This window comes from Agrilus planipennis, unplaced genomic scaffold (genome assembly GCF_000699045.2).
Source record: "Agrilus planipennis isolate EAB-ADULT unplaced genomic scaffold, Apla_2.0 scaffold7, whole genome shotgun sequence".
Classification (NCBI taxonomy): Eukaryota; Metazoa; Arthropoda; class Insecta; order Coleoptera; family Buprestidae; genus Agrilus; species Agrilus planipennis.
In genome coordinates, this window is record NW_020439340.1 from 1960362 (window position 1) to 1978500 (window position 18139).

At 29.9% G+C, this 18139-nt stretch overlaps 5 protein-coding genes and 1 long non-coding RNA gene across 9 annotated transcripts in view; 3 read left to right on the forward strand and 3 right to left on the reverse strand.

The window, feature by feature from the left end:
• Nucleotides 1-85: 85 nt before the first annotated feature.
• LOC108734226 (thioredoxin domain-containing protein 17-like) lies at nt 86-813 on the reverse strand. The gene is made up of 3 exons (XM_018465689.1): nt 651-813; nt 467-548; nt 86-401 (listed from the first exon to the last, which is right to left on the reverse strand). Exons 1-3 carry the CDS (start codon nt 793-795, stop codon nt 245-247), a joined length of 384 nt encoding a protein of 127 aa, XP_018321191.1. The 5' UTR covers nt 796-813; the 3' UTR covers nt 86-244.
• A 17-nt stretch (nt 814-830) lies between these two features.
• LOC112905738 lies at nt 831-1067 on the forward strand. The gene is made up of 2 exons (XR_003231985.1): nt 831-942; nt 1004-1067. It is a non-coding gene; the product is annotated as an uncharacterized LOC112905738 (long non-coding RNA).
• Nucleotides 1068-1331: 264 nt separating this feature from the next.
• On the reverse strand, nt 1332-2650 carry LOC108734221 (ubiquitin-like domain-containing CTD phosphatase 1). The gene is made up of 4 exons (XM_018465678.2): nt 2550-2650; nt 2292-2476; nt 1711-2240; nt 1332-1649 (listed from the first exon to the last, which is right to left on the reverse strand). Exons 2-4 carry the CDS (start codon nt 2452-2454, stop codon nt 1380-1382), a joined length of 963 nt encoding a protein of 320 aa, XP_018321180.1. The 5' UTR covers nt 2455-2476; nt 2550-2650; the 3' UTR covers nt 1332-1379.
• A 52-nt stretch (nt 2651-2702) lies between these two features.
• Nucleotides 2703-3680, forward strand: LOC108734223 (gem-associated protein 2). 2 transcript variants are annotated; one of them, XM_018465686.1, is made up of 4 exons: nt 2703-2923; nt 2985-3100; nt 3165-3293; nt 3352-3480. In XM_018465686.1, exons 1-4 carry the CDS (start codon nt 2815-2817, stop codon nt 3382-3384), a joined length of 387 nt encoding a protein of 128 aa, XP_018321188.1. In that variant the 5' UTR covers nt 2703-2814; the 3' UTR covers nt 3385-3480. The 2 variants fall into 2 exon arrangements, with proteins under 2 accessions (XP_018321188.1, XP_018321187.1); XM_018465685.2 differs by having other exon boundaries at nt 3165-3680.
• Nucleotides 3681-4179: 499 nt separating this feature from the next.
• Nucleotides 4180-18139, forward strand: part of LOC108734233 (protein phosphatase PP2A 55 kDa regulatory subunit) — a 27218-nt gene continuing 13258 nt past the window's right edge. The window contains exon 1 of the mRNA XM_018465696.2: nt 4180-4419. The gene's annotated coding sequence lies outside the window, so the exon portion shown is untranslated. The remainder of the gene's footprint in view (nt 4420-18139) is intronic.
• Nucleotides 8483-10277, reverse strand: LOC108734234. 3 transcript variants are annotated; one of them, XM_018465700.1, is made up of 3 exons: nt 9794-10277; nt 9468-9743; nt 9260-9412 (listed from the first exon to the last, which is right to left on the reverse strand). In XM_018465700.1, the coding sequence occupies exons 1-3, from the start codon at nt 9945-9947 to the stop codon at nt 9345-9347; spliced, it is 498 nt and encodes a 165-aa protein (XP_018321202.1). In that variant the 5' UTR covers nt 9948-10277; the 3' UTR covers nt 9260-9344. The 3 variants fall into 3 exon arrangements, with proteins under 3 accessions (XP_018321201.1, XP_018321200.1, XP_018321202.1); XM_018465699.1 differs by lacking the exon at nt 9794-10277 and having other exon boundaries at nt 8483-9412; nt 9468-9552; XM_018465698.1 differs by having other exon boundaries at nt 8484-9743.

An 18139-nucleotide genomic window follows, 5' to 3' on the forward strand; every position in this document is an offset into this window, starting at 1 on the left:
TTTATGGAGTACATAAGTTTGAATTTAATCCTTTTACATTCTTTATCTATTAATTGATATCCAGAATTTCATAAACATCACATAGTATTCTTTAAAGCGTTTATTTCGACTAAATCAAATAATATATTTAAACATATCATGTTTTAAAGATACAATACATTACATACAAGAATAAATTTTCTTAGTACATCTATTGTATATAATTGACAATGCACTGTAGACTTCGGTCTATGGCATATAACTTTCAGTCTTCATCATCAGTTAACAGCATTTCTACTAGTTCTTTCTTTTCACACTGATACCCTTCCAATTTTTGGGGCCCTTTCCACCTTATTAGAGTTGGTATAACTAATAAATTGGTCTCAGGATCTTTCCTAAATGAATTATTTATATCTTTCCAACTAAAAATAAGAAACAATTCATTTAAATTAAATACAAACAATTAAATTTTTCAGTAGTATCTTACATAGGTCTATCCCCTACTTCTACGTAGATTAAATGAGAACTTGTTTTTGTTGATACTAGTGCCTCCTGAAGTACAGGGTATGCTGAAAAGAAAATAAAAGCCGTTTTGACCTATTTCAAATATTAAAATTACTTGTTTTTATTAACAATGTACAAGAGTAGTAAAATTATTTAGCTTTATTTACCACGTTGACAATCCTCGCACCAGCTATTTCCTGAAGGTAATTTAGTGCCGGTAAAATAAACATGAATATTTTTACCATCACTATCAAAATCTGCCATAAATTTTTTAAAATCTTCGTATCCACTCACATGATGTTCTATAACCATTGTGGTTATATTTCAATAGAATAACAAATTACAAAATCTGTTTATTAATAATAATTACTTTTTCAGCCAGTGAATTTGTAATTTCGCTGATTCAAATGTACGAAGCGAATTATCCAGAAATACTTAAAGCGTGCTACATAATTAACGGTAATTTAGTACATGTTTTATTCCTCTAATAGTAAAATAACGAAAAAAAGGTTTATTTCAGCACCCCGGGTTTTCTCAGTGGCCTTTGCTGTTGTAAAGAGATTCCTAAACGATTATACCCTCGGTAAAATTCAGATATTTAAATCCGACCCCAAAAAATGGCAGAAAGCTGTCTTAGAAAATATTTCACCCGATCAACTTCCCAAACATTACGGGGGAACNTGGAGAAATAAGTTTTGACCCCAAAAGAAAACATTTGCTGTATTAAGATCGTAAAGGATTGATTTTCCCTTGATTATTATATTTTGTTGCAATGTGATATATAAATTTCGCTTTCTTTCCTTGAAAATCGAAGGAATTGTTCAAAAGTTCGTGTAGGTGTATGTCTTAAAAAAATAAGGATATAATTAAGATAGTATTAAGTACTAGTTGTTGTTTTAATTTCTCCTATGAGGCTTATATTTCTCCCAATTTCTGTGATTAACACTTCCAAAATCATCACAGTATTTTGCGAGGTTCTTAAGATACTTTGTTAAATGCAAAAGTTCCTTATCAGTATCTCTATTTAAATGAGCTTGCCGAAATGGTCGAATTCTTAATCCATTTCTTGGATTCATTATAAAATTTCTTCTTATATCATCAAACATTATCGTATTTTTGCTACTGTACTGTTCAAACTTGCCCCAAATCACTCCCAATGGTTTCACCTGAAAAATATCATATAAAAACGATTAATAAACTTGTTGTACACAAGAGAATACAGCTTACATCCAATAAGCCATATTTTGGAGTATGGACTGATATCATTGCTAGAGAATCTAAGTAAAATAAAATTTTATAGTTGGGATTTGTTGTCACACCCAAAAGTTTCATTTTTTCTTCTATCCATTTCATGCCAGTAGCAGACCATATCACAATATCATAATCTTCATAAGCTGATGTTAAAAATTCATGTAAATAAGGTCTCATTAGTTCAGCTCCTGTTTCAGCAACAGATCTATGATCAAAAAGTGTATAATCTATATCCAAAACTAGTAACTTCTTATTTGGTCTTGGTTCACTGAGCATTTTTATTTTATAGTCTTTTACCCTTTTCTCTACTTTTGCCAAGTACACTTCTCGATTCTCTATAGCTACTTCTTCATCTTCTATATCTAAATCATTAATTACTGGAGGCAAATCTGTTGGTGTTGTATTTACTTCTGCAATGTCTTCCTCTAAGGAGCCCATCATCATTAACTTGAAATTGGGCTTTAATTTCAAAAGACTTATTTTACAATCATCATCCGGAGTCTTTCCTAGAGTTACATATTATTAGTTTTAATAAATTAAATTTTCAAATGTGCTACCTTTTAATTTGAGGTTAAGCAACTTTTGCCTGTGAGAACGAACTCCTGTTTCTTTCTCAATAGCATTTTTCAAGTCGCTTATCGAATCATTATCTGTTACATCAATTGCATACTCTTTTCCGCTCCATTTAACTATAATTTTTGCAGCACTTTCTGTATCCATTACTTTTAATATCAAACAGCAACTAAAAGTTTATCAATTTATCAAATAACTCCATCACTCTTATTGTAATAATGCAGACTAAATGTTATACTTACAGAGTACGTTTATTACAGAAAAAAAACAAGATTTTTAAGAAAGATTTTCAGCACACTGCATTAACGTTAATAACAATAACAAATTAATTAATACTTTGACATTAGAGCAAAATAGTTCTAGTGTCTCAAGAAAGAAGTTCAAATAAAGAACGAGTTTGACAAATGTTTTGAAGTAACTAACCTCAACTGTTTGTAGTGTTGTTAATATTTGAATTACACTGTTTATTAATTAATTTCCTATCATTTTAATTAATTATCAACCAAAATGTACGACAGTGAGGGTGATAGTAGTGACAGTGAAATAGTTATAATGAAGAAATGTTTGGATGTTGAACTTCCACCAGACTTTGATCCAACAAAACCTCCAGAAACAGGTGCTACAAATAAAATATAACAGCAATTTATTATTAGTAATTTGTTACATTGATAATATAGGTGAAGAGTATGTCCAATATGTTATGTATGAAAGGAAGATGTGCAAGAAATGGGTTGTGGCAGAAAATATCAACAAGACTGAATTGGAAAAAAATCAAACCTTTTATGTGACAGTGGTAACTCCTAAATGTTCCTATTATTTGATTAGTTTGGCAAATTCATATTTGTTTATTGTTTTAGAATGAAGGTTGTGTTAAAGCCCCTGATTCAATGCTTCCTACAGAAGAGTGGCAATTAGAACAGTTAGAGAAGTTTTCAGAATTTCGAAAGTTTATAACTCCATCTGTCCCTGAAACCCCTGATGGAGAAGTAGTACATTTATCTCATTTATCAGAAAAGATGAAGAGTGACACCCCATCATTTTCAGAAATTGCAGAACTTTCACAAGGATCTAAATTAAAAGTATTAGATGTTATTTTGGATGAAATGGAAGATCTTCAAGTAGGTGAAACAATTTCATATAATACAGGAGTGTGGCTTTTTGGAATTCTGGCTACTTTAGCAATTCCATTAAGTCCACAGGCTTGTCATTCAATAAGAGAATTAGCCAGAAAATGTGCATATGTTAGATCTAATTTGCATAATAATTGCAGTTATGAAATTTATGGACCTCTTAATAGTTTTATTTGCATAGTAGCTAAGTATTTCAAACAATTAGATCTTGCTGACGTTTCTTATTAGATTAATTATCAATTTTTATATTTAATTCGTAAAATATACAATAAAATAGTTCATTGTGTTTTTGAAGACTTTTTAATACCTAATTAATAATTAATCTTAGTAAAGTCGAGAATTTAAAAAATTTGCAGTTAAAAAAATCTTAAATAGCTATTTTAAAAAGAATATTTTTTAAAATTTTTAAAGATGAATGTATGTTGTATTTAAAATTGTTCCGTATACTTTGGCTATCGACTACAAGATGTCTCTACTTTGTTAATCTTCGATAATAATTCAGAGGTGGCATGCGAATGAATAATCCACTGGAGAAATAAGTTTTGACCCCAAAAGAAAACATTTGCTGTATTAAGATCGTAAAGGATTGATTTTCCCTTGATTATTATATTTTGTTGCAATGTTGATATATAAATTTCGCTTTCTTTCCTTGAAAATCGAAGGAATTGTTCAAAAGTTCGTGTAGGTGTATGTCAGAAGAAAAAGTGAAAAATGATTAAAAGCCGGTCCTGATACATGGGTATTCAGACAACAGACGTCGCTTATGTTGCAATATCTGTTGTTGCTCTTAACCTGTTGCATTAAACAGGTATCGGAGTGCGGATTTTTTTTTGTTTATTTTTTAAAACATTCGTTTCGCGTCTAGTGCTTCGTAATAGTATCGTGGAAAATAAAGAGAACATTGGGTTTAGTACTACTCTTTGTGATAAACTTTCTTGATAATTTCACTTTCAATGTAAAAAAGAGGACAACATTGTTTTAGGTATGTAAAAAGATACAATTTTTACTCCAAGTTAGGTTCATTCCTGTTGTATTACCCTTATTATGTATATTTTATTATAGTGCAAATGTTTAATTCATAAATGTAATTAATACAAAAGTGCAACAACATCACGTTGAATAAAACGAAATTTCTAGATTATTTTCAAAACAATAATTTAGTCATAAGCTATATTTTAATATATTAATTAATTGTTAAAACAAATTAACATCTTTTTAATGCTCTGAATTAAAAACTGTCAATAATTTATTACAAAAAAATAAAAAAAAACATATATATAGGTACATTATTATTACTAAGTCCCACGAAAAAAAAACATTGCATATATTTACACTTGACAAAAATGTGTTATTTATACATTTTAGATGTGAAATATTAATTATGACTATCCCACAACTAATTCTTTGGTTTAAATATGTAATTACTGAAATGCTAGTAATACTATTAATATGGTAATCATAATCCAAAATTCAAATATTCGTTTTCGTTCTACGTAAAACATGCAAAAAGCAAATATAGACAATGTGTGTCTTGTGTTAAAGAGTACCTACATATAGTAATGTTTATTTTACCTCAAAAATTACGCTAATCTCTTCAATTTTTTATCACCAACGTAAAAAATTCTATGTGACAAGATTTCTAAACAATTTACAATCAACCAATTCAGTTTTTAACAGGATGGCATATAAAATATTACGAACTTAACCAGAGTATAAACAATAACATTTAAAAAGCGATTAACAAATTTTGTACCTGCAAGAAAACGATTAGGTGTAGGTACCTATTTCTCAGTTTTTCATAAAAAAAGGATATGACCCAATTACTGGTTAATCAATTTCATTGTAATCGTAAGATTAAGTTTTTAACGTAGCATTTAGATTTTCCAGTCATTTCAATGAATTTGCATTACATTAAAAATTAATTTGTAACGAAAAAAGTATCTACACAAATACGTAACAAAATATTTTCTGGCAGTTTAACACTTTTATCTGTATTTTTCGTTTACACTTGAATTAAAATATTTAGATAATGAGTTATGCTGTCACAACATTATTGAATCATTAAACCGTACGTACGATTAGTCATAATTCCTTTTTATATATTTATAAATTTTATTTAAAAAAAAAGGGTAAAAGATCTGCATATGAGCAGTACTTATACGCTATATCTTTTGAAAAGCAGCACTGTGCATTTCAACCGCTTAAAAACAAGCTACTTAAAACCCTTCAAGTAAAATAAGTTAATGGATAAGTAGCAGAAGGTTTAGCCACTTGAAATTATCAAGTACATATAATACTTGAAGTCGAGGACCATTAAAATTATAGCATGACTAAAACTACTCATATCCATCACATTCAACGTTAGATATTATTTATTATCTTAGGATCCCTTTACTTTTATTGGCTAAAATCAGGAGCTCTTAAATAGCTATTTTAAAAAGAATATTTTTTAAAATTTTTAAAGATGAATGTATGTTGTATTTAAAATTGTTCCGTATACTTTGGCTATCGACTACAAGATGTCTCTACTTTGTTAATCTTCGNAAGTAGCAGAAGGTTTAGCCACTTGAAATTATCAAGTACATATAATACTTGAAGTCGAGGACCATTAAAATTATAGCATGACTAAAACTACTCATATCCATCACATTCAACGTTAGATATTATTTATTATCTATATTTTATTGGAAATTTTTAATGAACAGTTACCCTTATTGGTTCCATAAAGTAGAAAATGCATGATATTTAGTTGATAATATTTAATTATTCGAACTTTTCCTCCTTTGTCTTTAGATTTTTTCGAAGTGTTTATAATTGCTTTTGGCTTAGGCAGTACACCGATTGCTATATTGGCCTAGATTTGCATGAGATTTAAAGGAAAACAATGTTACAAAATTGATACTTTTTCTTTATGTATCATTAAGTTTTGACGATAAGTGCCACTGGTATAATAAAACTGCTCACGCTGTTACGTATTGATTGCGTGAGTTTCTGTGTACTGAACATTTAATTTCCCTTGTAAATCCTTTACAAAGATAATGTAAAGAAAATTTTATAAGATTTGTTAATAAGTAATAAACTCGTACGTATGTACATATACATATGTATAAGGCAATTTAAACTCCCCAAGAGATTCTTGAAAAAAGCGTCCAACGAAGCCGTTTCCCAAGGGATAAAAATGACAGATACGCGTTTTCTTTGGAATGTAGGACGAAGTATAATTCAACCTGTCTCGTTTATCCTGGATAGGTAAATATACTTTGTTATGGAAATAAAATAGTACAACCAGAAAATGATTCTTTCGTTTTATGATTAGTAGGAGATTATTAAAGTTTTGAACTAACTGTAATCGTAGGATTATGTGCATGCACAGATGCATAGTACATATCAATGAATTTTAATTTCTTCAAAATAATGGTCCTATTTTAATGGAAGCTGCTATAGTTATATTAGATAGGTGTACATACATATATGTCCGCTAATATTTTGACGTTAACTGAAAAAGAACCACATAACACAATATTTATATACTTCAAATCTGTATGTACTGGTTTATATTTATTTGCTCAATTGCAAAAAGATTACTTGCTTTTTTAACTTTTTGAGACATTAAAGCTATTTAACTACCAATTATGCCAAAGATTTAGATAATCCTTGATTATTAAAAAACACTTGTTTCCGACTTATCAAAAGGCTTGGTACAATTTTTTATTGCTCCTTAAATACTTTATGAAATTTACTTTTTGTGCCGATAAATTGGTTTCCAATTTAAATGGCTATTCCTTAACATATTTTATGGACCATTTGCCAAGAAAAAGCGCACTTTTCTTGTACGAAAAATCAATTCCATTATTTTTATGAACTTTAAAATGTTTACGATATTAACAGCTTTCTATAGGCTTTGTTCAAATGGTAGTCGAATATAAAATACAACATTTTTTATTATCGTCTCTTTTTTGAAAGTGAAACAAATTTCTGAGCTTTTTAAGTACCTATTAACTTCTGTATTTCAAAATTTCATCTTTTCGAATGATATATAACTGTAGATATTTTGTAATGTCGTTTGTGAAGACGTACAAAATGTGTATTACCACGGCGTGGTCAGTAAATTCCATGAAATTAATTCCCGGAAATAGGTTCCTGTAGGAATGTTGTAAACGTCCGAAAACGTTATTAGACCCGGAAGTATCTGGAAGCACGCAGAAACGTAGGTATACACTAACTTGCGAGTTCGTGATTTGAAAAATGATATCGCAACTGAATTGTTATTCACGAAATCGCGAACTCCTCCTACACGAACAAGCTTTTGAACTTTTCTCGCTACGCAAGTAACTTATTCCGTTTTTCCTTTAAGGTTATTCCCCCTTAGAATCGATTTGGCATGCGGCTATAGCAAATATTTTTCTGACACGTGTTCTATAGAATAAGATACTTATTAAAAAAACGGACAGACAGATACACGAGTGACCCTAGAAGGGTTCTGTTTCTCATTCAGACGTTCGGTACCCTTAACGCGAGGACCAACTTAACATTGTAGTTGAAAAAACGATGCTCTCCCATACATTCAAACTGCAAAAGTAAATTTGAACTCACAATATTGTTTTGTTGAAATATTTATTACGTTATGGTTCAAACCATAGACTTCTTGTTAATCTTCCTGTAATCTATAAGTGATGAACTATTTTCTGTATTTTTTTTCAAAATTTTAAATCCAGTAGTTTCAGAGATAAAGAGGGGGGAATAACTAAAACTACTTATTTGTGTTCCTATAAGGGTTCTGTTTTTCATTCGGACATACAGAACCCCTAAATAGGCTCTCTAGCCTATAATCCTCCCCAGAGCGATAGGGTTTGTAGACAGTCCCCAAGGGCAAAATTTAACTTTACCGAAATTAATTATAATTCATCATAAACCTACGGTGTCATTTAATTTTCTTTGTTTTTTTTTGGGCATAAAAATCGTCAAAAAATATAAATCAAAAATACAAATAAATATAAGAAAAGTAATTATTATTGTTATAATTATTTATATATTCTGAAACATTGTCTGACTAAGTACAAATAGTCGTACAAATGCATTTTCTTACTTGCTAAAATACAATATAAATTTTTCAGTTTTTTTTTAATCTGCACTTGGTCACTTTTCAAGTGACCGAAATTTTGGAACGAACCTATCCTGAGAACCGCAATAGATATTTAAAATGTTTTCAGAACAAAGATTTAGCCCCTACATTCGTATTATTGTTCAGTTGCAGACCTAAAATCGAAACATTTCTCGTCGAGATTCAGTGTACAGTTATCCTAAAGTTCAACTTCGGTCCTTCTCCTAAAAGATTGGACAGGGACCCGTAAGTTAAATACAAACATTTCATTTTTTGGGCTATATCGTCCATGTCGAGGCTTTCGTGCATTCCAGTTGTGCTGCAAAAACAAGAGCAAACTGTATTCTCGTCTTGCGATGACAATTCCAGGGTGCAGTGATAACGATCGTCATTGTTCGATAGCATCCAATACATGACGTACGATCGATTCCTTCGTTCTTCTGTCGAAGCACTTACCATCAACCAAAAGGTGCATGACTGTGTTTTTTGTAACATTTTTCGACCAGCATTTGCTAATGAGATATGCGGTTTAACACACGATTTTGTCATCGTCCCTGATTCATATATTGTTATCAATCCCAAACAGAATGATGATCCATGAGTGGTAACGGAGATGTCGTGGATTAAATGAAGTTCTTTGCCTCGATCCAGATCAAATCTGGGGATATCGCCGTGTTCGTATTTGAAGTGAATGTCAAAGGACGATTGAGCTATGATTTTGCCGCAAGGACTATGAGGACAAACCAGTGGTTTCCTGGATACGTTCGTTGTACTGTCACAGATACTTATTAGTTTATTACGGTTTTTTATTTTCCATATTTTGCTTTCTTCGTATGAATCAAAAGCACTATTGCCCATGTCTCCAGTATCGAGCCTGTTTACAGGACGTCTGTTAGAATATTCTCCTAGTTCATTATTATTAAACTTGCCTTTACACTTCACATTTTCATCGAAAAGAAATCGCAATTGTTCTTGCGTTAATCCAAACAATTCCTCCAGTGTTATACCTGGATTTTTATTATTGTTATTATTATTATTAGTTGTTGTTCGACTTTCTGTTTTTATTGAAGGTAATGGGGGAGATATCGAATTGTATCTCCTCGATCTTCCAATGCCTGGTTTGACTTTTAGTTTCTGTAAAAATTCGGGGGACACGTGTACAGGTTGAAAATTAATTCCGCTGCATTCCGTACATCTCGGGACTCCTGAAAATTCGAATTGAATACATATTTCTTAATCTAGTTTCACATATTACCTCTGTGTACTATTTTGGTATAACACGACATGCAAACGATGTGTCCTAGATTGCATTTATAAAGGGGCGAGACATTCGGGGTGTTTTTGCATAGGATACACTTCATGGCAGTCAACCAGTGCTCCGAAGTATTTTGAGTCAGCGAATTAGCCATTCTTTCACTTTTTTCCACAGAAATACAACTACGACTTCATCTTTAACAAACTTATACAAAAATTTAGGTTTACAGACACTTGTGACGTTTCGGCAGTAATTGATGGTGACTTTACATTTCGATTTCAACCTTTACTGATGACTAGATGAAGTTCAGTTAGAAGAAATTGTTCGAACGTTTCGCGAGACTTTTAAATGTCAACCTAAATTTAACATAAATGTCACCTTTGAATCTCTGAATCTTCCTGTCAATTATTTTTGAAAAAACATCCCACAATTCAACAAACAAAACATCTTCTGCAATTTTTTTTAATTTCAAAAATACTGCAAATCTGTTGAACGCAAGATATTTTACTGTTATGAACGCTTTGCATAATTCTTTTACTTCTTATTGACTCTATGCAAGAAATTTTCTAATTATATAACCAATTATCTTATTATTTATTATCTTAGGATCCCTTTACTTTTATTGGCTAAAATCAGGAGCTGATTTAAGTTCACTAACATATGCTTTTAATGTGGCTGTAAATAATGTTTACAGTGGAATAGAATTAAATTAAGAAATCTATTAAAGAAGGGTTTAAAAAATCATTGTTCTTAAAACCTTGCTGCATGATTAGTAGTAGATGGCGCTGTACTACCCATAACTTGATACCATATCAAGTTCATTTTACTTTACTTCCTAGCCGTTTGGTATAACAAAACACATTAAGAAAGTTTTTCAATTTTTTTTTGTTTTAATTCAACAATAATTTTATTAGTTAATTAATGAGAAAATTGGGCGTTTAGTTGTCGATCTTTAGGGAAGATAAAGTCATTTCTCCAAAGAGAAGTCGACCTTATTCCATTTCAAACCAGAACATGGTCGTCAATCCAGTTTTAACATACATATGTATGAATTACAATGCAAATCGCAATATTAATAACAACAGAACCGCAAATGTACATACTTATAAGGGTGTCAAGCAGGGCTCAATTGTTCTTGTTATACAATTTGATCTTGATAAATCTCCTGTCTGTTGTTATTCAAATGTTACGGGTCATAAGCAGAATGTTAATGCTTGTTTCAACCAACGAAAGAACAAAACAAAAAAGGCCCTTGAAATACAGAAATAAAATCGTATATGTAATAACCGTTTCTTTATTCCAAGACGGATGTGGTTTTTGTTATGGAACGGGGGTGCCTCTAGTGCCTAGCAGATCAAAGTTGGGGTTCATAATAACTGTGAAGCTACATTTGCTATTTTATGATTATAATCAAATAAAAACAACAAAGCAATTGAACAATTTTCAGTCAGTTTACCAAATGAAATTGTTTTGATTCTAGTAGAATATTTTATCATAATAATGATCTTAGGTAGGTGCCATTTTATGTCCCTCATCCATGAGTAGTCACAGAAAACATTATAAGATGCACTGTTCAAAAAATATAAATTTAATTAAACATGTTATTAACAAGATCCATTACTTATATGATAATATTATTGTATTTTGAGGCAAACCTTTGAAAAGGAAACCATGTAATTACACAAAATGCATTACAGATATAGTACAGTCGATGCTGATGTAAATTATCCTTCACGTGGAGTTTATGATTAAATATCAACGTTATTATTTGCTAAAGCAGATTTAATCTCTAATCAATTTTACTCGCCGACTTCCTGCCTTGAAGCTTACAGGACAGTAATTGCACTTTCCGAAAGTAATAAATTCACCAACCATAATTATCTGCTTTATATAATTATAAAACGTGATGAACTTTAATAAACAAACATTTTTTATAAAAAATAGTAACAGATTTTTTTGATACGCTGTCTTAACCCACAAAAATAACGCTAATAAATAAGCAATGGGTCCATCCCAACTATTCTTAAAAGAAGGTATTCCGCTCTATCCTCCAGCTTTACAACAGAGTGTTTCTGTTAAAGACTACTCGCCCAGCAAAACCGCAAAAGTTCATTATTTTAGTGATGTTGAAATATGATACCTAATAATTGTTATTTATTACAATTTTGGGTAATAATCAAACATTGATCAATTGTATTATCGATGAGCAGTGAAAATCGTTGTTGTTGGTATTCATGTTGGTTTCGCACTAACGGTAAGAAGGAGCTTGAGAAAATTGTATTTGTTTTAAACCTGTTTCCGTTGGCATAGTGTAAGCACTTGTGTGAAGGAAAACCACCATTGACCTATATTTTGTAGATTAATTAGTAAGAAAAACAATTTAAAACAACTCAAAGACGTAGAGGTGCCTAATAGAGAACAAGCCAACGGTACATATATTTGTGAGATTGTGGGTGTACGTTTTTGTAGTTGTATAATTAATGTGCACTTGTTAGTTGAAACACACCAAATGGAAATTTCTGCAAATTGAAGTTAAATTTAACTCTCCAAAGTTGTTTCTTTAAAAATAGAAATTCGCAAGATATTCAGCTTGTATGACAAGGAATATACATACCTACGTGCTGACTAGACTGTAGACCGATCTTATTAAGTACTTACAATTATTTGAAAATAAATGAAAGAATAAATTCAATGGAGAAGTTTACCAAATTGATGTATTGTACTCTACAATATCGTTTTGATTCATGAGATCATTTTGAAAAGTGCCCTATTACTATCATAAAAGTAGATTAATTTAAAAGAAGTAGACCGTTCTTTATTTTAATGCTATTTACGTGTTCATTAATTCTGAACTGTACTGCTCTTCCTGTGTGCCCTACATTCACAGCATCACAATTTTTCCAATTAATTTTTGATTATTGTATCAAGATTATAAATAATAAAACAATATCTCTATTGTACTTCTTTCGAAAGTTGATACAATTGTTTTTGTATTGTGCATCTACTTAATAATTTAATACATTGTAGTAATTAAGCTCTACCTATGGCGAAAGATTATCTGACAGTGAGTTACACTCTTTTGCAACTTTGCGGAAGCTTTGAGTACACTTCAAATCGTCGTAATTACAAATTGAAAGTCGTCTTGAACAAGGTTCTTTTCCAATTTTGAATCGGTATTATTCAGGTTATTACCAAAGAGCTTTTATTTGCAAATTTAACAGAGCTTTCACGTCCAAGTGAAAACGGATTTTTGAATAGCAGTACGCTGTACTATTCATGGAACTTTCGTTGCAAGATCACTTATCTAACTTGCAAAAATTGCTTTAATTCTGGAGCAGTGTATTCAAAAAGCAACGTTTCGTTTCTGTATCCCACTTTGTCTTCAATTCTTCTTTTAACTAGGTCATATTTCATCCTCATCATCATCATAAGATCGTCAGTCCCAAGAATGATTGGACACGCACCTCTACTTCTTCCTAGCCTCAGCTAATCTTCGCATTTCCCTAAAACTAGAACATCCCACATCCTTAACTATTTGCGAACAATAGTCTAATCTAGGTCTACGTCTACTCCCCTTAACTCCTGTTTCTGCCTCTAATTTGTCTCTAACTAAACCTTCATGCCTAAGAAGGTGTCCTACCAACCTATCTCGCCGATTTTTTATTGACTTCCGTAGAGTCCTCTGTTCTCCTATTCTTTGTAATACCTCGTCATTTCTAGGCTTCTCTATCCTCATTATTCACCAGTNCCCAACTCTACTTATGAACTTCTAGAGTCCTCTGTTCTCCTATTCTTTCTAATACCTCGTCATTTCTAGGCTTCTCTATCCTCATTATTCACCAGTAACATCACATTTGGAACGCTTTTAACCTTATATAAACATATTTATAAACAGTTAATTTTTTATTATTATAATCCTTGAAAATAACATTTCTAACGCAAAATCAGATTTTACGTTTATGTACATATATAAGGTTTCTATTTGCTTCCATCTTTTTTAGGCATTCACTATTACGTTTATTAAAAAATTAAAAAAAAAATTGTTTATTGCTTTCTAAAACTCTAACAAACATTGAGGACAACTCTCTTTTTTTACAGTATGTTTTGAATTTTATGTCGGCAACCAAAAATTTTTTTTTGCCTGCAGTTTTGACAAAGGTAAAATTTCGACCTTAATTTAATAAAGGCGCTTTGTCTAATCCAATTAGGAGGAATTACAACTCAGCAACTTGACTTTGGGCTTGGCATTATGGATTTTTTAATCGATATCTTATTAACAGAAAATACGTACAAACAAATCGTATGTGTATAGATATATGTGTACATAATAAGTACCTACAGTGTAATTCATTGAAACTGGACAGGATATACAACCCCGTTTTCGCAAAATATGTTCGTATAATATTATGTAGAAATGGTATTTAGGTACATATTTAAAAAAGTTCTTCTTGAAAATGCAACATTCTTCTGTTTTCTATTTTAAATATTAACTTTTTTGAGTAATCAATGCCAAAAAGATGCAAAAAGCTCTGTTATGTATTAACTACTGAGCTTTTAAACCTCTGGTACATTTATTCGTATTTTTTTCTATTAATATGTGAAGTTCAAGAATTTATTGACTCTTAAAAGCTACCCTTGAAAAAGTTCGATAATTAAGGGCGAAACGTTGACAGTAGCTTTTACATAATAAAGAGCTTTTTGCCTTTTTCTGGCTTTGATTATTTAAACAATTTGTATAATTAGGTGAAAAATGGAAAATGTATTTAATTATTAATTTCTGTTTGTGTTACATAGTTTTAAACCTTTATTATTTTCTATTTTCAAAGTAAATAGGTCCTAAATCCAAACTACAATGTTTTTAATCTTCCTTTACAAGAAGCAATAGAATAATTTTATTAGTAAACAAACACAAAAACTATTTAGAGAATACAATTGCATTTCGTATGCATTTTCAGGACAATTTTACATTCAGTATTTGAAATATTTTATATCTTCTGTTTCAAACACACCATGACAACCATTATTCGCATCTCTGATGACTCGAAGGCTAATCCTTTGTTTTTTTTTTACCATTATATGCCACAAAAACCATTATGCATTTATCCTTATATTTCTGACGTAGGACGATCGTTCAGTTTAGTTTTAATAGACTAATTAGCCATAAGCCATAACCTGCTTCCTGTAGATCAATTTTGGAAAAGGGAGGAAATAAAATATAATATCAAACACCTTTGGAATTAATTAGAAAGCTAATCGAATTCGTAAGGTGCATCACGTTAATTGTTTGTTTAACTTTTCATATACCGAGTGTACACAATCAAAACTATCCTAGTTAGGAATAAAGTTAAATGTTTAACGTATAAATTATCCTGTAATTTGTTTCCTCGTATCCTAAATATATGTACATATTAATTTTTGATGTGTTAATTACAGTGGGGCTGTTGTTATTAATAAATAACAAAGTATTGGTTTATTCTTTTTATTTAATTAATTAATGAAGGTGTTTCAAACTTGATTGATTCAGAATGTTATCTTTTAAGAATCCATCCTCTTCAGTAGCAAATCAGCACCCAGGAATATTCTGTGTTCAATAATCGATTTTTGGTTGACAGGCAATAAATTGAAGTTGTCCTTGTTCTCCAAGGCCTTTTGATATCTTTAACCTGGTCTATACCAATAAAAATTTACGTTATTTATCAAAGTAGTCATTATAGTAGTCGTATATCTCTTACGCTCTTTAAAATGTTAACTGTTATTACTGACTACAAAAATATAGAAAGACAATAGCATAATAAAACCTAGTTAAAGTGCATAGATCTTTAATAGAAAAATATTACTTCATTTTTCAAAGGTAGAGTTGAGTATTAATTATTTTAGAAAATTACATATTTGAAACCAAAAAGGTAACAGAAATACATTCCCTTGTTGATTATTACAGAATCTTGTTGAAAAAGTGCTTGAAAGAACTATAGAAGTATTAAAATTTCATAATGTAATAAACAGGTAATTAATTTGTTTTAATCGTAACACTACAACTTTTATAATTTCATTTCAACTAGTAAGTAGTTTATCGTATCCTTTTTCAGGATCGAGAATTGAATTGTTTGCGGAAATTGTCCAAAAAAAATGAAGATAAATTTAATTACTTAAAAAAAAACAAAGCAATTAATATGCTTTTATATTTAGCTTTCAAATAATGTTGAATCTTTTATCAAAATGCTTTCACAAATATTATGAAAACAAAATTTCCAGCCACAAACAATTTGCTATTAAAAATACAATATTAAGTTTTGTTTGTTTAAATACAACAATTCGGTCACAAATGTATTAATCGCTGCTGTTGGTGTTGATAACAGAATCATTTTTGATCATTACAAGGGTCAGTGATACAAGTATTTTGGGGTTTCAGTTGAAAACAACAGTTCCTGCTAGACGTTTCTTTTACAATCAATTTCCATGGTAACAAATTAGTACGATATATCAGAGGACTTAAGTTATTAATTAAATGTCCCCGATAGCCACATTTACTTCATATTTACGAAAAATTTACTATTCGTATCATCACGACATGTGTAAAGGTTGCTCACCTTGTGAACGTAAAAATTTGTAACATATTGTCTGCATTTCATGAGTCAAACGAATACTAAACACGAAGACAACTTTTCGTAAATTGAATTACTTTCGTAATTTACGTAAAATAGACATACCATTTAAGACATTGAAATGAAGAAACCTATGAGGCACATATGAGGGCAAGATTTACTGTACTACATGCAGCAATGTTTCTCATCATATTTAGATAAATTTTAACTCATGATATGATGGTAAATAATTGACGGTAAAAAAATTGAAAGGTATATACATATTTGAAAATAATTAATTAATATTTTTTAATCGTACACATCATTTTGCTAAAATGCTTATTTCAAAGTATTTATAATGAATTGTATTTACAATTGTATGTAATATTTTATACAATTCATTATATATTGTTTGAAATAAATTAGCAAACTGTATACAATTAAAATATTTTAATCAATTATTTTCGTATTTATTAGTATTACGTTATACAGTAGCTACATACATATACAAAAAAAATATTGTAGAATTAATGTTTTATATAAATTCCTTTTACATTTTTAAAGTATATTATGAAATTATATGAAACATATTATACCTATGGTTTTAACAAAAAGAATATAAAAATGATTAATTTATAAAAAATATGTTTATATAAATCTATGTATATATATAAAGGTTATATATTAATTTTTGGTATATCATATTCACTGTCACTGTTTTTCTGTGTTCATTTTCTTTGAAGTGATATAAAATTGCCCAAATCTTCTGACAAAACTTACTCCATGTTTGACAATGATTTTAACATCTTCTCTTCAAAAGTACGAGGATGTTGTATTATTATTAATGTTTTCCTGGATTCTGGATTATATGTGGTTGATAATATCCAGCTTCTCTACTGAATATATATTTGTTAGATCTTCATAGACTAGGTCTTGATTACTTGAATTATTAGCTTGCATTAGTGATGCTTTTGAAAAGCTATACTAACGCTTTAACAAAATTCCAGAGTCTTATGTTTAATAATAACTAAAAGAAAAGATTATTTTATAACATGAAGTTATTATTGAGACGATATACCTAATGTATGTATTTTGTAACTCACATTTTTGAAAACTGTAACTTATTGGATAACAACCAACACTTTTTAAATTTCCGTGACAACTTATTGCGTTAAAGTGTAACCGAAAACTGATGACTGAAGAACAAAATTGTCTTTATGTCTGTAAATTCGAGAAATTAACCCGGCGGTCTGTCTGTCGGTTGTTCAAGTCAGACGTTTTATTTTATTTAATTTACCAAAAGTTTACAACAAATTTACAATTTATGTGATGTAAATTTGGTGTAAAGATTTAATAATTAAAATCACTTTTTTTTCTTCATAAATATTATGGCATGTTTATGCAATTTTGTGTATAATCGTAATAATTCATTTTTTTGCATAAACTTTTCTTCATGTAATGTCGTCATCAAATTACAGATAATTTTTGTAAATGTATGAATACATGAAATATCGTTCATATGACGTTATATTGCGCTCATACTTATTTAGAAAGAAATTTAGTAAATATGACAGCTATTTTACGTAAATAGTTTGTCGCAAAAATTCATCAACTGGTTTACTGATTTTTAATTCCTAAATTTGATCATTTATTTACTAGTATATATTTTTATTCATTGAATGTAGAACATATGTTTCAAATTTGATCCAAATTTGTTTTCAAAATCGTCTGATCCATTCATGATCATCACGAGTGGCTATCGGGG